The 25,281-nt window shown below is 35.4% G+C and overlaps 1 protein-coding gene across 1 annotated transcript; it reads left to right on the forward strand.

The window, feature by feature from the left end:
* Nucleotides 1-873: 873 nt before the first annotated feature.
* On the forward strand, nt 874-21,933 carry LOC120625612 (interferon-related developmental regulator 1). Its single transcript, XM_039892684.1, has 9 exons — nt 874-1,154; nt 3,932-4,030; nt 9,527-9,768; nt 12,087-12,185; nt 13,037-13,144; nt 15,103-15,285; nt 16,450-16,644; nt 17,353-17,574; nt 18,150-21,933. Exons 1-9 carry the CDS (start codon nt 1,124-1,126, stop codon nt 18,234-18,236), a joined length of 1,266 nt encoding a protein of 421 aa, XP_039748618.1. The 5' UTR covers nt 874-1,123; the 3' UTR covers nt 18,237-21,933.
* The last annotated feature ends 3,348 nt before the right edge of the window (nt 21,934-25,281 follow it).

Consider the following 25,281-nt stretch of genomic DNA (forward strand, 5'->3'; position numbering starts at 1 on the left):
GTAACGGGGTAATAGTCAATTTGTTAAGTCATAAATAATGGTAAAAATATTTTTAAGGATTAATTTTTAGTTTTGTTCAATAAATCTAATTTGAAAGTGAGGCTGAAAAAAATTAACAAGTGTTGTTATCAAGGAAATTAGTTTCCGTATAACGTATCCGTATAGATTTAGTAGAATTATGTAGAAGTTGTAATTCTTTTGGTGCGTTAGGGAAAAATGATGAGAGTAAATTTTTACGATAAAAGCGCACACCTACTCAAAAAACTTTTAATGTATTGAATACCTTTTTACTATTGTCGGTGTCCTTTTATATACAAACGTATAATAATTGGAATGATAAAATTTTTGAAAAGAGTTTTATCTTGTGACGCCAAAGTAAAACTTCTACTTACACACGAATTATTTCAAATGTGGTTAAAGACGTTTATTTTCTCAAAAAGAAATTATAATTTCACTCAATGAGAATATTTACAACAAAATGAAATAAATGAATAATATGAAATTTAATAAATGATTCTGAAATGATCATAATATAATATTATCTTAAACTTTATTATACTTAGTCACTCAGCGGAGAGAGCTCGGAGTATCTCTTGGTGAACAATTAATCATAAAGGAGGAGGTTTTTAAATGAACCTGAGTTCAATGAGTCGAGCCGAAATCGCAGTGGGCGGGCACACAGAGAACCAATGGACGATGGGGTCCCAAGATGCTGGAAGGGCCTCACGTGTATATATTCTAACTAGGTAAATAAACGACATCGGCAACCAAATTTAGGATTTTAAAGGTAATCTTATAATTTGATATGGCAGCACCATCCGAAAAATGACGATCAAGATGGCGGACAACGATTACCCGCGCACCCAATATAATGACAACGACAAGCTGTCAGAGTCAGACGCCATTGCAAAAACAAGTGGGGTCCAGTGTGCATGATATACGGATAAACATGTTAAAAAGTTTTTCTGAAATTTTAGTTTTATGTTACATTTGGTGCCCAAATCGCTATATAAGAACTGATATATCGTACTTTCCTCCGTCTTGATTAAGTGAGAAACGTAGTTAATTAAACTAGTGAATTTTATTTTATTTTTATCGCAAAGTTCCCAAATCCACAATCACCATGCCTAAAGGAAAGAAAAAAGGAAAGTTCGGTAAGTTTTCCTTCTGTTTTCCCGTTATTCCTGTTAATTGAGATATTTTTGTGGTTGGAATTTGCCCACGAATGAGATCACGCGGCGACCTTGTGCTGCAGTTAACGCTCGCATGCCACCAAGTAAATTTTGACGGGTTAAATCCGCGATAGCATCCCAGAGAAACCATATGCTTGCAAAACAAAGAAATTATTATGTTGCAACTACTTCCTGGTTCGCTCGATGTATAGAACCTTCACTTTCCGATTTCACAATATCATGCCTTTGGCAACTAAAACATTCTCCTATATTTTTTCGTTACATATTAATTATATACAAATACGACCTTGGAGTAAAGACATCGCTCATTTTGTTGTTCAAAATTACATAATATTATTTCAATTCTGTATTATTACTTAGTCACAAAAATAAATCTAAAATCCTTAAATCACAAGAATTGCAATGTCAATGTTGTGAAACATGTGTCTATCATCATTATGAAACAATAATATGACTACTGTAACGGATCATATTCACACTTACTTGTGAATGACACACTTTATATAATAATATAGATTTACTTTGACAACTCAAATAATTTTACTTTTTTTAAGTACTGATAGAAGAGGTTACGTTATAAACAAGGGCAAATTACTAAAAGCCCTACGAACAAATATATAAGAACCAGTGGGGTGATATTCATACTTGCACAAGAGCATTGTGTACCCTAAAATTTTGTATAACACATAAAGCAGAAGGATTTAATGCCATCGTCCTTCTTCATGCATACCCTGGTCTAAAACCCTGTACTGTGAGAATAACATTGGAATATATATTCAGTGCTTTGTCAAACTTCAACTGAGTTTCAAATGATAGAGCTTCCACATACAAAACATACATTCCAAATAGAAGTGCTTACAGCATAACAAGAGATCTTGTTAAAAGCAGAGCTCTTGATAAAGAAACTTTACTTATATCTTAGAAAAGAGCAGTGCAATCAGTTTATAAACACAAATTCTAAGAATCCCTACATAACATTTTTTTTTAGCTTTAAAAGTTATTTATTACACAAAAGTTATTTAAATTTCTTAATCTAACTGGATAGATTAATGAATGTAAAATTTTAAAGCTTAATAATAAATGCTTGTTAAATTGTTATTATTCTATGATATTATTATGATAAAGTTGGATTGTAAGCTTCAGTGGGGTACCCATATAGATACACTAGCAGGTAAACTAAGCTCAGCTGCCTACGCCGTCAGGAAAATTAGACAGATTACTGACGTAGAAACAGCAAGACTTGTTTACTTCGCATACTTTCATAGTGTGATGTCTTACGGGATCTTATTATGGGGCAAAGCTGCTGATATTGAAACTATATTCATATTGCAGAAAAGAGCTGTACGGTCAATATATAAACTTAAATCATGTGAATCCCTCTGTGAAAAATTTTAAGAAATTGGTATACTTACGGTAGCCTCACAATATATTTATAACAATATAGTATTTGTAAGACAACATATTAGTCTTTATAAACAAAAAGTGGATATAAACAGTCGACTTACAAGAAATGGTCATAAATTAGTGACATCTGCATATTGTCTGAGAAAGGTGAAAGGTGCAGAAGTCATTTGTGGGATTGAGTATACGCTTTTATAATATGATTCCTAAGGTAATTTTGGACCTACCAATGCATAAGTTTAAAGAATGTGTTAAAACACATTTATTACAGCGAGGTTATTATACAATTGATGAGTTTCTTAATGACAAGGTTGCTTGGAAGCATCCGCCTCCGCTTTCATCTCTTACAAGATAGAAAAATGAATGTTAAAATGTAAAATGTAAAATTTTGATGATGGAAAAGAGCAACTGCTGAGTTTCTTGCCGGCTTCTTCTCGGTAGAATCTGCCTTCCGAACCGGTGGTAGAGTCACTATACACGGACAGACTTGACGTTTCAAAAGTGCTTGTATTAGGCTTCTTAAAATAAATGAATTTTGAATTTGAATTTGAAAGTTAACCTGTTCCCTATGTCTAGTATAATAACATCTGTATTTTAAAATAAAACAGTTAAATGATGAATGAAAAGCAATGATAGACTAGTGGCTAAGACTGCAGTCTCCCTTTCAAGGGTCTAACTATTCAGAATTATGTGAGTTCTAAGCAATTAAATACCACTTGCTTTATTGGTGAAGGAAAAATTGTGAGGGAACCTGCATAACTGAGAGTTCTCTATAATGTTCTCAAAGGCATGTTAAGTCTGATTTCTGAGGCATGATAACTGCCTGACCTTAGCAACAATTTGAATGCATAACAACATTCCATTGCATGATTATAGTAAATTACATATTATAGAATCAATATAATGTTATAAATGTAAAATGTGCCTGTTTCTTTATTTGTTGCTTACCTTTGTTTCACTCATATTACATATTATTTTTTTAACAATATTTTAAAAGCAAATGTTTTAATTTGTTTTTCTTTCTGTCACCCCACAACAGAACTATGTGATTTTTGTCAAGAACAGTTGGAAAGTCAAGTCGCATAGACTAGTTTTATAATCCTGTGACAACTGAATTCTACTAATACTACTACTACTAATTCAATATTGTTAATCTAGATCTATCTATCTAATAAATAATAGCAGTGCTCAGGCAATAGTTTGATATTTTTTTCTATTTTCGTGTATGCACCGTATCTCTTGTTAACAATAAAAATAGAACAACTAGAGTAATTTCTGTTATCTACTGATGATAGGTACTATACATTTCATTAAATACATTTCTATTTTCTTTTCAGAACACAGAAGAACAGAGCAGCCTTATTCCTCCGATGAAGATGCTGGAATTGACATGGCATGCTCAGAGACCTCTGAACGCTCTGACCTCCCAGATGACGGTAAGACTAAGACAAAGTGGTACAAATACTCCCGGAGACGCTGCAGTTTCAGCATAACATCTATTATTTTCCCCGACTCCGATTCTGACGAGAGAGAGCCCACTGGTAAGTGGTGTGACATCACCACTACGTGTTTAATCTGTGTTGTAGTATTAATCTATTGTTCTTGTATTTAGAAATACCTAGCTTCTTTTGTCCAAGGATTGCCTGAAAGAAATTTCTGTATAGGCAGCGATTTTTTTTTTCCGTCTTTCAATGGCGTAACCAAATACAGTTGATGTATTAATAATGTAAAGAATTGTATTTAAGATGATTCGGTGCTTTAAAAAACATCCTATATCAAGTGCAACCGATGCAAGCATATGGATGAAATATCTGTCAGTATTTAAAAAAAAATACTATGGATACTTAAATACTTAACTGTTTAAAATTAAGGCATAATTCATATCTAGTATTGGTTTTTCATAATTGAAATATTGATCAATATTTTAATATAGGTTAAAAGAGGTCGCCATGTTAGACGCTAAAAAAGTCGCAGCGCATATTTCGAATGTGATCAACCTGTAGTATCCCCTGATTTTGCATAACGCGTTAGGGTTGTCTCAACTTACCTCTCTCTTTCTCTCTCTCTCTCGCTCTCCTATCTTTCCCACAAAGGAAAATTGAAAAGGGAATCAGTGCTTAAACCCTCCATGGTGGCCAAATTTGTTACACCGCAGGCTCTTACCATTTTTTGTAATAATCAGGACGAACGACGGCGTAGTGAACAACAGTAATTTCCTAACTTTGGACTTCTAGAGGGATTTTCTTTCCAGAAATGCCCAATATCTGGCATGATAGGATATATGCATGTGATCTAAAATAAGCATAATATTCTTGAATTATATCTCTATTGATAGTATTGCTTAAATATTCCTGGAACTAAATATAAAATTTTAAAAAGTGAAAAAAAACTACACATTCATGAGCCTCACTGCCATAACTTAAAACATTATTATAACATAATATATTCTTTAAAAAACGCCTAAAACTATTTTTAATAGCGGTAAAAACTGAGCTTGCAATTAGTGACATATTAAATCAATGATGACAAATATATTTTAAAGCGACGCCATTGGTCAGATCCCGTGATTGTCGGAAGTCTATGACGACAAATGTCAATGTCACGGAGTGTGGAGGCTAACAACCTAGTACCAATTAATTGATTATTCTGAGCTGATTAGAACAATGAATAATTCATAGTTCCCAGGTGTAAGGTGTCTAACTTCTCAAATTATATCTTTGTTTTCATAGAACATGACGTTATACTAAGCACGCCATAATGTTAAGCGTTTAAAGTAAACTTTTTTTTTCAAACTATTACTTTTAAATAGCTATGTAAAATAATTAATGAATAAACACATGCATATTCCGTATTGTTGTACAAGACTAAACATAGGTAAACTTCCATACCCTGTATGTAAACACGAATATTTAATGTTTTCAGTGTATGAGAGTTTCATGCTCCACCACAACTTCTAAGTGTTGCTAAAATTTGGATCTAGCAAAGAACCTAAAAGATTTGATTCCATCACCCGAAATGCCACTGGTCCTTGCTATAATAGTAATTCTAACAAATTTCTTTGCATTATTGCGAAATTTTTATAAAAACTGAAACTTCATGTTTTTTTTATTACCTCTGAATCTCTCCTTCAAATCTGAGCCAATTTCGATGAATCTATTTGATCAGAAAAGCTTAGCAGATCCAGTTATCTACTGTAGAACATTTTTTTAAATTATTAATGAGGTTGAAAAAAAAAAAAGATTTGTTTGTTCAAATTAAGATGCTTTTCAAATATTTAGATTTGGTTTTTTTGCATTGCATTTAAGATGATTTGACATTTCGAATACATATCTAATAAAATATGCAAGCAAGTATGTCTGTGTTTAAAATGTGTACTGTAGTTATTATTTTGTTATCGTTCAAGTATTTAAGATTTTAAAACAAAAAATGTTTATAATTGCATTCGCAAACCTTTTACTGTTGTTAAATGTAATATTTTAAATCCTCTTATCACGTTTCTCTTTATCTTTATTTGCAATGCACGCATGTTATCTTAAATTACTTTTGATGACGAAATTTGTTTGAAAAATCAAATTGCACATTTTAAATCGATAGTTTTTTTTTATTATTATTCCGCTACAAGTTAGACATTGATCGCAATCTCGGTAGCGGGCTAACCTGTTAGGGAGTATGGCACTCATACCCCTAACAGATTTCTACGCGACACAGCAACACTAAATCGCTCTCGCGCAGCTCTTCTTTCTCGGTAGGTTAGTAACTAGCGAAGGCCAAAACCTCCATCCAAACCAGACAATCGAAAAATTAAAAAATTATGAATTCCAAAATTTGCCCCTACCGATTATCGAACCCGCAACTGCCTATTTAAATTCACAGCGCTCACCGTTGCGCAAAGGAGGTCGTCGTATAAATCGATAGTTAATATAACTAAAGCTTTTGTACCAAGATTTCAAAACCTTCAGTTTTATTAACTCTAAGGCTCTCCACTGACAAAATTTGGCACAAAGGTAGACACACCTAGACACATCCTAGATATTTCGATACGGAGGCATTTTCTTTCAAGAAAGTAAACATCTCCTGAGGATTCTCGTGGGAAGATTTTTGTGCATTGCATATATAGATTCCATATATTTAATTAATTAATTGCCCGCGACTTTATCGGCGTTTGTTTTTTTAATCTTACGGGAACTGCGGGAACGCTATCCTCGCATAAAATATGTGCCCAGTATGTCTTAAGTTTGGAATCAATCATAGGAACGGTTAAACTCTTATCTTACTAATATTATATACATATATGTGAAAGTATGTTTGTTTGTCCATCCTTCACGTTAAGTCCATTAAGCAACCAATCAGCTTGTTTTTTTGGCATATATTTAGTTTCAAAAGACAGAAACACAAAGGCTACTTTTCATCACAGGAAAACCAAACGGTTCCTACGGGATCTGTAAATAACTGTAATAAACGCGGACTAAGAACTCCGGCAATAGCTGGTACAGTATAAATGAAAAAGTTTATTTATTCCCGCGGAAACGGTGCTCTAGAATCCAAACTGCATCAGTGCCAAATTTCGTCAAGATCGATGCGGAAGGTTTGCTAATGTTTTATTAACAGATATGACAGATTCTCGGGGACTAGCTTATAGTCTTCCATTAAATATAGTCCAATTTACAACAACATATTGAAGTTGGAGAACTTAATTTCTGAATTTTCGCTAGTCTGGTAGGAGGCTTCGTCTGTGGATAATAACCACCCTACCGACATAGAGTTGCGATTTAGTGTTCGGTACGATATCGCGTAGAAACCGCTGACTATCTTGTACGCACGCTCCATCATAGTAATCATAATAACAAGACAGTAGACATATTGTGTACGCGTCACCTGGTCGCCGCGAACGAGACTCAGAGCACTCGAATTTTAACAAAACATTTGTTACCGCTAGCGATTTTGTTGTAATTTTTAAACTTCATTGCCTTTTACGCTCTGAAACAACTAGTGTATGCGCAGTAGTAGTACCTACAGCCGCTGGAAGTCTTCGTTCGGCGACGAGTATTTTCTACACTTAAAGTGCTAAAGGGCATTTCTAATGTCTTGCTATTAAGATTTCTATGCTTTATACGAACTATGAGTGGAACCAGAACAGCATCTAGAGTTGAAAATGAAAATCTGTTAACAAATTACCAGAGCATATGAGGCGGAGTCCTAATTACTACAAGGAGTATGATAAGAAGAGAAATGTCTTCTAAAGATGCTATAATGATATCATGTGGAGCTCTGGGAAACTGGCTAACTGCGCCACCATCTTTCGGTTCAAACCCTTTGAACCGGCAGATGGCGGTTATTCCACCAACACATTAACAAGAAGACTTCGCGGAATTTCGGTCATATATATACCAAAACTAATAATGGCTGTCTTCAAGTTTCAAGGGCTAGAAAAATTCAATATGTAGAGTTCTAACACATATTTGATAGTTACCGAGCCTATTTTATATGGAACACACGCACAAACACTTATTGGCCGAAGTTACGTGTTTTAGCCTCCAGAGTTCTGGGAGAACGTGCCAAGAAACCTAGGAAAAAAAAACGAAACAACAATCTAGTGGAACATACAGATGTCTAAGTTTGATATAGATACCGTAATATTGACTGATTTTGAAGACCTCCCTGGCGCAGTGGCGAGGCTGTCTTATAAGTGTACGGGAGCTATAGTGATACGCTCGATGTAATGTAGAGACCGCTACATAAGTAAAAGTCCCGGGTTCTATTACCGACAGTGGCTAATAGATAATTCCTGATACCTTGACCTGCACACCGAGGCAGATTTTTCTTACTCCGGACTGGATACTACAGGAAACCTTACAATTATTTAAAAAAAATACTATTTAGATTTAAACATTAGCTTAATGATGAAGGAAAACATGGTAAAGAAACCTGTATGACTCTACGATATTCTCAAAGGCGTGTAAAGTTTATACCAATCTGTACTTTGCCAGCGACGTGGACTACGGGCAATTCTCAGGGTTATGGTTTAATAATTATAACTATTTATTTTAAACTAGCGTGCAAAGCTTGGGTGGGTACCTAGGCTTTGCACGGGTGCAACAAAGAAACTAGTGTGGGGTAATTAAGAGTGATTCATAATACAATTCCGTAGTACATTAATTTAATCTAAAGTTTAGCCAGCGTTTGCCATGCACAAAAATGGTTTATTGCGACATCTAATTACAAATGTTTGGATTTCCTTGCTTTGCACTCCTATAATATTAAGATTAACTACATACATTTTGGCGGCTGACTGGCGCAGTGGGCAGCGACCCTGCTTTCTGAGCTTAAGGCCGTGGGTTCGATTACCACAACTGGAAAATGCTTGTGTTCTGAATATGAATGTTTTTCAGTGTCTGGGTGTCAATCTGTATATTATAAGTATTTATGTTTATTATATTAATACAAATATTCATCGGCTGTCTTAGTTCCCATTACACAAGCTAAGCTTACTTTGGGGGCTAGATGGCGATGTGTGTATTGTAGTATATATACCTTCATCTGGAATCACTATCAATTTCTGAGAACTGCATTAAATTCCGTTCCGTACTTTAAAAGATCTGAGCGTACAAACAGCGGGAGCGATTTTGTTTCATACTATGTAAAGTTACCCAATCTTAGTCTTGATTGCATTTTTATTTTATTTATTTATTTGGTATCTATGACCATCACTACGCACTACACTATAACAGAAATAGAATAATTAAAAACTAAACTAAATAAAAAAAAAACTTACATTAAATATTAATATGCAATATAAAAAAAAAAGTTACAAATTAAAATTTCTGCGTCAAGGCAGCCCTACGTGGAGTTTAATATACAACTTGTAAATTGGAGAGTCGTATCGATTTATTAGTGCTTTCAGAAGTTTTTTATAGTTACGCCTATGTTTACAGAGAGTGAACTCAAGCTAGAAGAGAAGGTACTGGAGATTATAGACGCGTTGAGCGCCCGGGCTAACGCCGCGCGGGCCGCCGCGTTTGTCGCCCTGAAGAACTCGCTGCAGAGACGGTACCTCGCCCACCTACTGTGCGGCCAGCGGGTAACGTTGACCGAGCTCGTCACAAAGTCGCTGAGACGGGGCAAGGATGGCGAGAAACGAGCCGCGGCAGCTGTCGCTCCGTTATTGGCTCTTCAGGTAAAATACATAATCAATCAGTCTATAACAGTTCACTGCTGGACTAAATTTTTTATTTATGCATGCAAAGTGTAAATGTAAACCGAAATATTACTTCACATGCTTAGAGGTTAGAGAAACGCTAACAGTTTTTGAGTTAGCCAAATCTATTCTACTTGATTGATGATTCAACATGATAACCGAAATAATACTAAGTCTCAGAGACAGCTGAGACTTATCTGTGACACCGAAAACCTAAGTAGTTTTACTTAAAACCACTGCCAAATCAGACACAGCCCTAATATCACATGCATAATTAAAATCAAGTGACTCCTGCTTTATTTACACTTTATTAGGTACACGTCGCGTAGCGTAGATACTATGCGCGTGTCGGTCTTTTACTTCGATAGGGTTGTTTAAGTAAACACGAAAAATAAATATACGCTTCTTTTGATTTCATATTTTTAGGGCGAGATTCCTTATAAAATATACTTATGCACAATTCAACAGTATTTTGTAATTCGGTTGCACATTGTATATTCTTTTATATTTTCTTTTTTCTTTTATTGTTTGCTTTTTATATGAGTTTCCTGAAACTATTAGGCCCATATAAAAAGCACATTAAATACTACAGAATATAGAAATTAACTATAAATGCAAACTTATAAATACTTTGATTATCATCATATCTACGCATTACCGGCCCACTACAGGGCATGGGTCTGCTCCCACAATGGGTTTTTTGGCCTTTATCCACCACGCTGGCCTAGTGCGGATTTGTGGACTCCACACGCATTTGAAAGCATTATGTAGAACTCTCAGGCATGCAGGTTTCTACACGATGTTTTCCTTCACCGTTGGAAGCAAATTATATTTTGATTACTAAAAACGCACATAAGTTATAAAATATAAATAAATAATAAATATACTACGACAATGCACACATCGCCATCCAGCCCCAAAGTAAGCGTAGCTTGTGTTATGAGTACTAAGATGACTGTTGAATATGTTTATGAATAATATAACATAAATACTCATAATATACAGATAAACACCCAGACACTGAAAAACATTCATGATCGTCACACAATCATTTTTCCAGTTGTGGGAATCGAACCCACGGACGAACCCTGAGACCAACTCAGAAAGCAGGGTCGCTGCCCACTGCGCCACTCGGCCGTCAAAAAGTTAGAAGGGCGTGCTGGGTTTCGAACTCTGCCCCATAAAAGTTTAGCCGAAATAATAATAATAATTCTTTATTTTCAGGCAATAGTCCCATAGAATAGATTTGTTTTATAGTACAATAATAATAAATAAAGCTAATGCCGATGTAAAAAAAAAAAAAAAGAATTATCTTAAAACCTAAAATTATTATTCTCGCACCGGTGCACGCAAGACCAATACTTGACAAACGGATGTAAAATCCTAAACACAAAGCTTTTACCGCTGTCTTCATAAATACTTAACATGGAGCTATAAAAAATCATTGAGGTTATGAACGTATGAAGGTCCGCCTTGTTGAGGACCTAACGACGCAACGCTGCGTTTACTTGCAAGGATTCACCGTTCCAGCTCCATCTGTTATATGAGCTATATGTCCCACATATTTCCAATTGCCCCTTTAGTTTGATGATTCTATGGGCTGAGTCGATATAACCTAGCCATACCACCTTAAGACCATACATAACATTTATCTTTCAAAGTCGTTGCTTAACCGGATAAATCGATCAATTTACGCTGTCACCGCCTCATTTTCTTACATAACCGTTATTTATAGATTGTAAAGTGAAACTATCGTTATATTGTTTACGTAATTCACTACATCACTTATGTGAAACTAGTTAAAAAATGATCGGCAAAAGATAAGCTAATGGAATTTTAACGTTACGGTTTCTGTTGACAATGGGTTTGATGTAACCATGACATCATGTATGGAATATTAAATTATACTCTTTATCCTGTGTACTACTTGTTAGGACTTAGACTTTACGGAGAGGGGGGGGGGGGGGAGATTCGAATCCCAAGACGCACTTCAACTCGGACGATTAGAATATCACTTGCTTCAATGGTAAATGAACACATCGTGAGGAAACCTGCATGTCGGACATTTCTCCATAATGTTCTCAAAGGTGCGTGGAGTCCACTAATCCCATAAAAATCAAACCCTTGCAAAAAAAAGTGGGAGGAGATCCATGCCCTACAGTGGGCTGCTAATAGCTCGTTGATGTGATGATGACGAGGACTGAAACCGAGCTATAACACTTTTCGTAAAGACCTCAGGGCAGTTATGATAAAACAATGTATAAAGATGTACCAACGTGTTATGATTTCGTCTGCAGATTGGTGAAGAAGGTATAGAGGAGTTTTTGGACGAGATGCGTCCCGCCCTCGCCGCAGGCGCTGTCGACAAATCCGCTTCACTGGACACGCGCACCGAGGTAATCTATAACTGTAAAAGGCTTTAGCCTGACTGACTGACTGACTGACTGACTGGCTGGCTGACAGGCTAATCTGGTGACAGGCTTCGTCCGTGGTTGGCTTCATTTCTACCGACAGAGTTGTGCCGCCGAGCGGTTTAGCGTTCCGGTACGATGTAGTAACCGGTACCTGTTATGGGTATAATATATATTGCACTCATACCCTTAACAAGTATGATCAGTGGCGTGCATGTTGCATTGATCAGGGAATACATAAAGCAGGAAAATGACAATAAATTTTAAAAATCTAATGTCATTTTCCATTTTAAAAATCTAATCTAATAAATATACGAGTTATATAAAAAAATTTGGGTAGGCAATGCTTTCGGGCATGTATGAAGTGCACGCCACTATCATATAATATATGCAGCTAACCGTTCTATAATTCCGTGTAGAGTTCTTCTGTATTGGAACAGAATTTCAAGATGAAAGGAAAAAAGAATGTAAAAATAAAAAAATGTCATTACATGACTTCCCTTAAATGAGGATTATAATTCTAGGATTTCAGACTAAATCACATAAAATAGTTTTTTTTTTAATATACCAAAATTTAAATTACTTAGTCCAAGTTAAGTTTATTAAGACCCCAATAAGTCGGTAAAATAAGAAAATCATTTAAACGGTTTTATTAGTTTGGTTTTTTGTCTCCTCCTGCAAAGGATAGTTTTTTGACATATTTTGTGCTCTGGTCTCCCTACGATTCTGTTATAAAAAAACGTCAGCTAAAATAACACTGAATTAGTCTATAATACTAATAGTAAGAACGAGGGTATTGTTTAGAGCAAGTAATATAAAGTAGTGTCTCCTTTCAGTGTTGCTCTTCGCTCGCGGTTCTATGCTACCTGCTCGAGGAGGATCTGAGCGCGATATTGGAAGTGATGAGAATGTTTGAGACCATATTCAGCGGGAGCTACCTAAAGGTGAGCAAGATCCTAATTAATTATAATAAATGCGATAATACTACCGACTAACTTTATTTTTGAAATAGTTGAAAGAACAACGAGTGACATACTTTTTATCTCGGGAAACCAAACGGTTTTTAAAGGATCAGGTACGATAAAATTTCTATCTATCTGTTTGAATGTCATTAGTCATTGTAAAAGCTAATTTACAATAACAAATTTTGCAATAACATCAGCACGTGGTAATGACATTGAATCTATATTACCAGTTGTACTTGTTGTTTGACGGCCGATTGGCGCAGTGGGCAGCGACCCTGCTTTCTGAGCCAAGGCCGTGGGTTCGATTCCCACTACTGGAAAATGTTTGTATTAGGAGCATGAATGTTTTTCAGTGTCTGGGTGTTTATATGTATATTCTAAGTGTTTATGTATATTCTAAGTGTTTATGTATATTATTCATAAACATATTCATCAGTCATCTTAGTACCCATTACACAAGCTACGCTTACTTTGGGGCTAGATGGCGAGGTGTGTATTGTCGTAATATATATATATATATTTTTTAATTTAAAAGCTAATTTACAATAACAAATTTTCCAATACATACTTGGCAACACCTAGCACGTGTTAATGACATTGAATCTATATTAACAGTTGAACGGATGGTTCAATGCCTTCGATATTATTGCCTGCGTGGCTTGGCCTTGAGTACGCGTCTCCGCCAGACGTTCTTTTTTGTATAAATATGATATACTGTGTATTTCCTACACACAGGATTTAGAATATCTTTATTAAAAGCTGCTAACTTTTACTGTTTCTTTGTAACGATTATAAATATTATGTTTATTTTTGTTAGGTTCAATTGAAAATTTAGATCAGGGGTTCTCAACCTTTAAAGCATGCGGCACACTAATAACTTGAGATTTTTTTTTTACGGCGCCCGCGCTTTACCTAGATTGTTGAAATAGATAGGATAGGTACTGGTAAGTTATGCAGAAAGGCACAAAAATAAAATACTCACTTTTTTAATTTAAGAAATAATTTTAACAAATCGTTCAACAAATAATTAAGCAAAAAAAAACAACCCCATCCCATAAATGTGATCTCTACACAATTTTTCATAAAAGGCAAATCAAAAAGTTAATGGCGGTGGAATTGAAATATTATTGTTAAGCCCTGATGTAGACGATTATAGAAAAACTTTATTGCAACACAACAGAATAGGAAACCACAAGGAAAACAGTAATAGTACTTAAATTAAAATCAAATTGAGTAGGCCTATCACAGGCACTTATGAAGCGTTCATTAATTTATTCTTACATAATTGTGAGGGGATGGTATCACCATCTCACAGTAAATTAATACTAAGCTATGAAGTTAGAACAATTCACTTCACACATTATAATACGATTTTTCTGTAATATTTCATTTGGTAATTTGTTGTAAAATGATATCCAATTACCCTTAAATTAATTACTAATTGTATGCAGCCTCGTAAAGAGAACTAAGCATTTCCGATAAATTATTTATGTGTGGGCCCCATTGAAGTTGATTTCATTCGGCAGTAAACTGTCGCTTCTAATATTTATAATGTAACAGTCCATTTTCTTTTTAATTTTTTTTATATTTTTATGGTGTTAGGGCTAGGGTGCAAAGGCAGCCTTATATGACGGCCGATTGGCGCAGTTTGCAGCGACCCTGCTTTCTGAGCCCAAGGCCGTGGGTTCGATTCCCACTACTGGAAAGTGTTTGTGCGATGAGCATGAATGTTTTTCAGTGTCTGGGTGTTTATATGTATATATTCTAAGTATTTATGTATATTATTCATAAAAATATTCATCAGTCATCTTAGTACCCATAACACAAGCTACGCTTACTTTGGGGCTAGATGGCGATGTGTATATTGTCGTTGTATATTTATTAAAAAAAAAAAAACTTTCTTATATTATATATTACTATGTCTGTATGGTTTCCAGGGCGACGGTAGCGTCAAAGTATCGGGCGCTGCCGTGGAAGAGGGCGCGTGGCACGCGGCGGCGCTGGACGGCTGGGCACTGTTGTTGGCACTGACAGAGCCGCAGCACGCCAGGACACTACTAGCCGAACGGCAGCCATCTTTCCTACGCCTTGCCGAAATGCTCGACGCGTGCAGTCTCGAGGTAATGTAACTCTTTTTAGCAGTTGTGACATCTAGACACAAGTTAGATTTGCCTCCCGTAATAAAAGCTGGAAGAGATCTCAAATTCAAATTCAAAAATTCTTTTCTTTGCATAAAACATTGTAGGTATACATGTTTAGTCATAATATATGTCATGCAAATCTTAATTTAAACAAATACATTTATTAAACAAAAAAAAAAACTAATCAAAATATGTTGGCTGAATATAAGAAAAATATCATTGATTTTACTGTATGGAACAATATATTTATAATCATGGATTGTAAATAAAAAAATAACGTAAATTAAATTAGTACCTAAAAAATTATATTTTATTATCCAAGAACTCTCTTACCGAGTAATAGCATTTATCAACCAACCAGTCATGTAATTTTGCATTCTCTTATAGAGATAAGCTTTCCTTTGTTCATATATTTATGTTTGTGTCACAATTTCTGGTACATACATAATAAATCATCATATCAACCCATTACTGGCCCACTACAGGGCACGGGTCTCCTCCCACAATGAGAAGGTTTTAAGGCCGTAGTCCACCACGCAGGCCCAGTGCGGGTTGGTGGGCTCCGCATACCTTTGAGAACATTATGTAGAACTCTTAGGCATGCAGGTTTCTTCACGATGTTTTCCTTCACTATTGAAGCAAGTGATATTTAAATTACTTAGAACGCACATAACTTAGAAAAGGTAGAGGTGCGTGTTGGGATTCGACCTAGGCCCTCTGAAAGTGAATTCGAGCTTTTACCCACTGGGCTATCACCGCTTCGATAAAATAAGATATTTATAGAAAAACTTATAGACAAATCCTATTATAATATTAAGGATTACAAGTATGATAAAAAAGATTTGGTATGAATTTCTCTAACTTCATGGCTAACATTAACTCGACTGTGAGATGATGATAACATAAAAACCCCTGGCCAAGTTTGTTGTGGGCTCTTCTTAGACCAGGGTGCGTTTGGAACCCTCCTAGCCTTCGTTTTATGTTAAACGAATGCAGTTATCACCATCACCTTACATTATTGTTAACATGTTAAATGTATGAACGGTTCGTAAGTGCCTGTGATAAGGTCTACATGAATTAAACATTATTTGAATTTGCATAATAAATAAAAAATAGCTGTAACATGTGCGTTTGTGCCCGCAGGTTCGCCTGGCTGCGGGCGGCGCGCTGGCCATAGCGCACGAGCGGGCGTGTGGCGACGACGAGCGCTTCGCGTGGGCCGAGGACGAGTTGCTGCCCAAATTGGAACAGTTGGCGCGCGACTCGCACAAGTTCCGCGCCAAGCGGGACCGCAAGGTGCAGCGGGCCACATTCCGCGACATCCTCAAGTACTTCGAGGTGAGTTTAGACCTGCCAGACCAGACCCTTTTTTTCCCCCACTACAGGTTAACCCTTGACTGCAATCTCACCTGGGGGTAAGCTATGATGCAGACATGGAGCGGGCTAATCTGTAAGGGAGTAGTCATGCATACTAAATTTGCGATACTAAGCGAATAAGCGATTTATAAAATACATATATATAAATATATACCACTTTGCACTATTCAGTATCTAATAAATCTAAGCACTCGCTATTTCATTGGTAAATAATTTAATTGCTGAATAAAATGTTTTCATTTAGGTTAAAAAACTCACCGAACACTTATCGGTGAGTTAAATTTTTCGTCAAATTAAGTTTACATGGCGCTTTGTCAATGCTATGTGCATTTGTGATTGACGTGCATATCAGTCCGTGTTTTTGTGTGCGTGCTATATTTAAACGTGTAATATGCATGTTCTTAATAAATAAATTAAATAGACATTTTAAACTAAGATTTTCGTGATTAATCAATATTTCTTAAATAGAGTTCAACGGGTACATACAACGATAATATTTTATTTGAGTCCCGTCGTGACCACGATCCATGCAACTGGGTCGGAATATCGACAAATCCAAAATATTATGCAAATCGTGGTATGTACCCGTTGAACTATATTTAAGAAATGTAAATTAAATAGATTATGAACTTTAGGTGTCTAGTAATAAGGTTGTTAATAATTTTGCAGGAGGGCAGCGTAGAGTCGGAGCGCATGCGCGTGGGCGGCGACACGGTGACCTTGTGCTCGTGGTCGACTCGCATCGCGTACGGCGCGCTGGCCGCCGCACTGGGCGCCGGCCTCAACGCACTGGCGCCGCACTGTGCGCCGCTGCGCCTGGCACTGCGGTTGTCCCCGCACCCCGCGCTTGACGTCATCATGCCGCAGGCCAAGCTCAACAAGCTGCAGCGGGTGAGTGCTGACACTACTAAACTCTCTTGGCTCTTTTTATCAATGCATGTCTACTACTACTGCTACTACTGCATGTCAGGTCAACGGCCTCTGTTACTAATAAGGCTCCTCTGTCCATCTGTCTGCCTGCCTGTACGTTCACCAGGTTTATCAAAATTCGTAATCCATTCAAATGCGAAAGTGTCTGTCTGTTTGTTTTTTTTTTTTGGTTCTTTGTTTGTTAGTTACCTATGTTCAGCTCAACCGGTGAATAGATCTTGATAAAGTATGCCATTCTGGGCATAGGATAATATTTGCCTCGGCAGTAAGTTAACTCGGCGGTTAGTTAACTCCTGAATTTAAAAACTAACATTGGTTAACCTTATGGTTTAATCGCTTAAGTTTTCTTTGCGAAGTTTGTATCCTTGAGACGGCCATAGAAAAAACTGAAAATTAAAGGGGGATTTTGAAGTAGCAGTAAAATTAAATCTACTTTATCAATATATTATTTCGTACATACCTTAGTTTAAGCTTAAACCTCGCCGCTACATAAGTATTTGTACATATAACTTATCTTAATATTGCGTTGTTTCCAGCATCTACAGAACACGGCAGCCTGCAAGGCGCGTACGGTCGCGCGGAACAAGAGCCGCGATAAGCGATCCGCGGCGCTCTCGCTCTGAACGCCACCAAGTACCACAGTGACAGCTTCCACTCACCACGACGGGCGCGGCGATAGTTGGCAGTGTGCGCCCACCATTAGCAACGACACGTTAGTTTGCGGATTTAACAAAACCTCTTTCGCAATGTAGCATTTTGTTTTTACATCGTAAATGTACGGCTCAGTGCCAATAACACTAAGAAATAATTACTTTACCAACATCATATTAAAATTATAAAATTTCAAGGTTACTTTCGTAACTCGAAGCATTCATTTTAAATCCCTATTACGTATCCAAACTTTATTTTCACGGTCAACTAAATGGGATACCCATTGCGCTACTTCTCACTATCGCAAAGATAAATAAAATAGATATATATTAAGGTACTTGTCTTCTCAAGGAAATATTCTAGGACAGCTTATAAACTCCCAAACATGGATACTATTTTTATGAATTGACATAGACCCAGTTTCCCCAATGCTTTGAAATTATTAAATTTAAGCTTAATATTATAGTAGGTATATAAGTTATATACCTTTAAAGAAAGGGCGCATTGAAAGAGGTTTTCATAGTCGAACTTGTTTAATGCTAACAGCGTACTAATAAGTACCAAAGAAAACTTCAGTCTGTTATGGTTGGTGGTGCCCAACCGCCCGAAATCAAAGTTCAACGAAAGTCGAACGAATGGTCTTATAATAATTTTTTGAAGTAACATTTTAGTTTTATCTCTTTCCCGAGAATTTCAGAGACAACATCCAATATGTATCGTTCATGTTTTATACCTCATTTAGATTCCAACTGCAATAATAGATATGGTGCCCGCGTTATGAACCGAGTCGTCGGGCATTAAATCATTGTAGTCTATCTCACTCGCACCCATTGTTATTAACATTTATGACCTGACGACTATTCATACCGTGGGCACTATAGTTTAATAACTAAAACAAAATAATCTATGTATAAAAAACGATTATGTCAATTCTCTGTAGAGAAATATATAAACTAAACTAAATTGGCAGGTCTAAAATTAATTCTATCCTATTTATAATGTAGAAAAGAATAACACTTGTTAGGTGTTTGATAAAATTATTAGTATTTTAATAGTAGTCTTATTTATATCATTAAATAGGTTTAATAGTATAACGTTGATATTTTATAATTAAGTAAAATATAATTAAACTTGTAATTGACTTAGTGTCAAAATACTAAATGTTTCAGTGGCACGCTACTATATTGAATATTAACAATAATCTTATATAATTTTATTTGACTAGTTAAGTGGATCGGTAGGCTATTGCAGGTGATCTAATTTATTGAAGCGTTATGTTGATCTTCATTCATTCTGCAAGTGAATGACGTAGAATTGTGTTATATAGTAATACTAAAATAGTAAAACGAATTGATGTTAAATATAATATTAATAAAGCAATGATGAGTGAAGTGAAAATAATGAGTGATATTGTTCATAATTGTGAACTCCCTTCTAATACAGCAAGTTGGTAGTCTACTATATTTAGACCGGTCAATTTAGTTTAGCTCGTGAGATTTTTTTTACAACAGAATTGCTACAATTGTTTTATGAGTTTTAACATATCTAAAGTTAAAGCACGAAAATCTATGCCTTTGAGCAGAGCTAGCTAACTGATAATACAATCGCGTCGACTTGACTCTACACTTATGAGAGAGCGGTTTGATAGATGTTCACAAATCGGTTTGTCAAACGACACCGGTTTAACTAAAATGAACAAGTTTTATCAAGCTGCGGACGTGCGGGTGACGCACATAATCTTAGTGTTTGTTCGCGTATACACAATATCAAAAGTATGGAGTTTTTGTGAACAAACAATTCTTTTTCAAATTTCGTGGCGTATACTAGGCCCTGATTATCCCATGGTATAGAAATTTAAACTACGTAGTTTGATCTGTTGGAACGTTAAACTGTAACGTGCAACTAAAATTGACCTAATGAGTTTACAAACGTTTTACCAAGGAAAGTAAAGCTGACTGTAAAAAGGTGAACGAATTTGCACATTAAAATAAGGTAACATAAGATCTTTTTTCCTCTTCAGATTGCTTCTCATAGAAAATCATTGATTTACACAAATTACATTAAAATTGGTGGTGAGAATATGGGAACGTTCGACAATAGAATTAAATATAATTTTAATTAAATGAAATATACAAAATCGCGAATGACGGATTCCGTCATAGTAATATTATATTTTATTTACAACTATAATTATACATTTTAGATTGTCCGCACCATTCGTTGATGTTGCTATAACCATTGTGTTTTGTTTAGCTAATATATTCAACTTACTCCTAAACTTGGATTAGGAATTGTCATTGCGGACTATATATTAACTGCCATTCAAACCAAGAAGTAAATTGTTGGAAAAAAAAAATTGTGTTATTAGTTTTGAAAAAAACCTCACATTCTTTATTTGAGGTCTCATAAATTATTGAAGGAATTTTTTGTCTCCGTTCATATCTTAAAATCCTGATTATGAATCAAAAACAAAATTAATTAGTGTCATATTTTATGGATGAAATATATGAAAGAATGGTGTCATTTAGCAAAAGCTAAAACAGAATAAAAACCGAACCTGTTTCAGCATATTTTTTTGTATTCTTTTATTTACTGTATTTTATTGTTCAAAGAGGTGTACTACAATTAAAGCTTAAAATTTAATTCAATCTTCGTTCGTTAATCGGGTCGCAGTATTATTTAGTGGAAAAATATACAAAGATTTTTATTTCCCCTTTTCGAAGTGGATTAAAAAAAACTGAACTCAAATCGAGATTTTAAGATGTGGAGTGTAGAAAAATCACGAAACAGTCTGTCAGCACTTGTGCGCTAATTTACTTCTTGAGATTTTACAATTTTATTTATTTTAATTAAAATGTTATATTTTTTGATCGTTGTTTACGCTCATGTTATTGATTAGTCCAATTGCTAGAATTCTCAGAGCAGGGCCACGGATTCTGGCTTGTCACATCAGCATAAACCGTGGCCCTGCCGCTTGATGATTGTTTGATATTTAATTGATTATATCTAAATGATGTTAAAAAATCAAGTTTGGAGTAAGAGCCATTCTATGTTGGTTGATGAAATGTTTTTTTTTTAATTTTTTACTATTTGTGCAGCACCCGTGTTACCAAACTGTGATTATTTTCTTTTATATAACACATTCGCAAGACCATTATTCTATTTTAGATAGATTTTAGATTTATATTATGATAATGTTAACATATTTTCATCCCAGTCGTGAAATGATGGCGTCAAATCTCTACGGACTTTATATGAGAGGACATGTTGACGAAGTATGTTTAGGGTAAAAATAACACTTGTGTTAAAAAAATATATAAAGTTTTTTTTTTAATTAGCATGTTTCTTTATTTTGTACTAAAAATTTATGAAAAGATTAAGAATGCAGTCATCCTAATTGCAATTTACAAAAATTAAAATTAACCTGATGTTATGTAGTAATGAGGACATGATGACACGAGACTAGACACGAGTTTGGTACTAGGGGCGCTGTACTGGTACTATAAATTCAGGTGGATTTAAACGATTTAGCAGTACATACATCTCATTGTATATTTTTATAAACTTCTCTGTAAATATTATTTTGACTTGTGTTTCTCTGCGGCCAGATCTTTGTACATTAACTAGGCTAGTGCACGGAATTTTGAAATAATATTTATTGTGAGAAAATTATTGTTTCCTTTATCTGTTTACCCCTGTAGATTACCCTCGAATACTTAAAATTATACTTCGCAAAGGATTTTGTAACGAAATCTATGTGCACACCAGTCGCAGGCGCGTGGTTGGCAAAAATAAATAAATTATATCAGATTAACGGGTTTCTTTATAGACCAGAGAACCCAGCTTGAAACATGAACTCTCCAACACGCGATCGAAAAATCACTACGTACTTTTTGAAAATTATGATATATACCTGATTTTGAAGCTTTTTGAAAAAGATATGAAACACACATGCATCATTTATCATAATTTGAGCGTAATGACATAGCAGACTAGTATAACAACGTACTATTATTGCACACAAAAGAAGGCAAATGTAATAAATACCATTAGACGTTTAGTTTGTGTATGTGGTGCAAGGGACTTTCTACCACCGCTTAAAGCTATGTTATTTTAATATTATTGACACTTTTGTATCGTTTTAGAATTATAAGCTTTAATTTAGGAACTTATCAGGGTGTCATATGAAACCATCATTTTAAAAGAATACTGCTTAAAGAGATAGTAGTATAACTAGAACGCGCAAAGGTGTTTGGTGTACGACAACGTCTTATAATTCGATGAAGCCGGCTGCACGAACGAAAAAACATGACGTATGCGGCGTTACCTCGCTCTGAGGCGTTCCATTCAAGGCTTGAAGTGCTAGCGAGAGCGCGGAACGAGCGACAAAGAGGCACAGTCGGCCTCCGCGTTCGACATCTGTCTCTCTCCTACTTGAGTGAGCGATGCCTCCGCGTGGACAGCTTCTATACAATAAAACATTTACATGTTTTCGGCAAGGATGAAGTGCAGTGAGGTGTCAATTGTTTATAGCAACGATAATATCTATCAAACAAATAAAATTAAAATTTTCTTTTGAAAAATGCAACCATTCCATCAGTATTTTCTTACGACGTTGTCACGTTCAACTATCATCAGTAAGCAGACTTTACAGACAACCAATTTTTTATCAATAAATTTACTCTTCAATCGCCTCGCACGCAGGCAATATTATTGTCAATATGCAGAATCAATAACATTGACGTGTGTGCGAGCAGCCTAGGGCTATGGATATAATGAAACAAGAATAAACACATGACTAGCTTTATTATCAGACAATACATATATACCGTCCTCGCTTACTGCTGAATAATATACAACAACAAAATACATCGAGATGCTTACAATCTAACATACATCCATCTTGGACCACACTCTTTAAATGCAATAATGGTTTGATTTCGATTTAAAAAAAAATAGTACCTATTTCGGATTTTCATGTTACAAGTTGAGGGTCTGACTTTTACACTTGTTAAATATGAATGAATAAAAACTCGTATTGTGCACCACAAGAACGTGATACCTAGATAGGGTACAATTTGGCCTTGTTTGTTGACAAAGCGATCTGTCCCAGACAACGATAAAAGTTTTATGTTTATTACTTTTTCACCATTGTAAAAGTAATACACATAAAACTTTTATCGATCTGCCGAATTAAAGCTTAATGACCTTTGGCCACAGCACTGCAATTTAAAATAATCATTGGAATGTGAGCTTTATATCAAGTTGACTTTTCAAAGTTTTTGGGCCAATAGCACTTCAAGAAAGTATCTACGAGTATGTCACATTATGTAAAGTCTACAGTCGAGTGCTTGCTTTAAATTTAATTCGAGTTGGCGTAGAGTTTATATTGGGCCATACGTTCTTATACCAAGGGTAAAGATCAAATTCTATAGAAAATATATGTTTCTATAGTTTATATAAACCAGTCACATGATTTTGCTTTATCTTTCCATACAATTGCCTGTCTGCACTTGTATTATCATTTCCCAAATTACCTTCATCGGAAGTGTTTTGAATGAAATATGACAAGAGTTTATAAAACTTCCACTTCCAAACACCAAAATCATCTTTCTAATTTGATTATTTAAATAATTTTCGCGAGTTTCTATGAAAACGCACACAAAACGCTTAGAAAAATCGATTGTCACGATGTTCTTTCAGAGTGTAGTCCATACAATTCGTTGTAAAATTTTTTTATATCTCCACCTCGGAACAAATCGTAGACCTTACCTAGCTTGGTAAAAAAGTTAAGCTCATTTTTCAGACGTATAACTGTAGCTAAAAACAATTATAATAGTAACATATTCACAACCTATAATTTATTTTCTATATACAGTGTAAATTTTCGAACCTCGGCAAAATCTTAAAAATAGAATGTAGAGATCAGTATAAAGCTGGAGACAAACGGATCTCACGTACGCAGAACGTGCAACACATTATGATATCGGTACTCTTGATTCCATATGAAAATCTTTGCAATGGGAACCCACGCATATGCGATCACACTCTTCCCACGCAACGACGACCTGCGACGTCCACATCGGCATCGGAAGGTGGAGGGGATGTTCGTAGGCTAACCCACGCATGTGTCCAATGAGATTTTAGAACTAACACGTAGCACGTCACAAGTTCGTCCTTAGTCTGATGCCAAATTACGTTGCATACGCGGGACAAGAGTGCAAAATAATTCTTCCACCTTACATCGCTTACATCGCGTACGTGCAACCAGTTTGTCTCTACCTCAAAAATACGTTATTAATGACGTCATGGTAGTTTTGATTAGAAAAAAAATTGACAAGCACTTTTTTTATTTGATAGCGCTTGACTGCAATCAAACCTAATGGTAAGTAATGATGCAACCTAAGGTGGAGCGCGCTTTCCTAGAAGATGCGTATTCACTCATGATTTGAAGGTACTCATATTATAAGGAAAATGGAAGCTGGAATGGAATTCCGGATCATTACGGAGCGAATCACAAAATTAAAACTGTATATTAAAGTTGTTATTGTTACAATCTATAAAAAAAAATTGCCAATGTTCGAAAAGTAACCTTGTATACTCTAATGTAGTGAATATGTCGGAAATCGGATTGTCTGAACGCACGTTCCGAATAGCGACCAGTCCCGTCCAGTAGCCTGTTTGGAGGGCATGCACAGAGTATGCGCTAAGTGAGCAGATGAAAATGATGGATATATATATAATGCTGTATTTAATCCTACTCCAAGAAAATCTAATACCAGTGTATATACTGTGATTTTTAGATTTTTAAGTTAACAAAGGTAATTACGGCGTCCTGTTTTGAATCTACCAATTCCTTATTGAGGTTTATTTTTGTAATAAATTATTTTATTCTCACAATATTTACGTATGTAGGTAATATAGGTGCAAATTCTGGTGTCCACAAATCACGAAAATAAAAGCTATTGAAGCAATATGATACAATACCATACTGAAAATGGATTTGTTAACTTTCAA

This window comes from Pararge aegeria, chromosome 8 (genome assembly GCF_905163445.1).
Source record: "Pararge aegeria chromosome 8, ilParAegt1.1, whole genome shotgun sequence".
NCBI classification, from domain to species: Eukaryota; Metazoa; Arthropoda; class Insecta; order Lepidoptera; family Nymphalidae; genus Pararge; species Pararge aegeria.

Coding starts and splice junctions, on each gene's coding strand:
- LOC120625612 (XM_039892684.1), top strand. CDS start 1,124: ATGCCTAAAGGAAAGAAAAAAGGAAAGTTCG. Junction 4,031..9,526: donor CTCTGACCTCCCAGATGACG/GTAAGACTAAGA, acceptor CTATGTTTACAG/AGAGTGAACTCAAGCTAGAA. Junction 16,645..17,352: donor ACATCCTCAAGTACTTCGAG/GTGAGTTTAGAC, acceptor ATAATTTTGCAG/GAGGGCAGCGTAGAGTCGGA.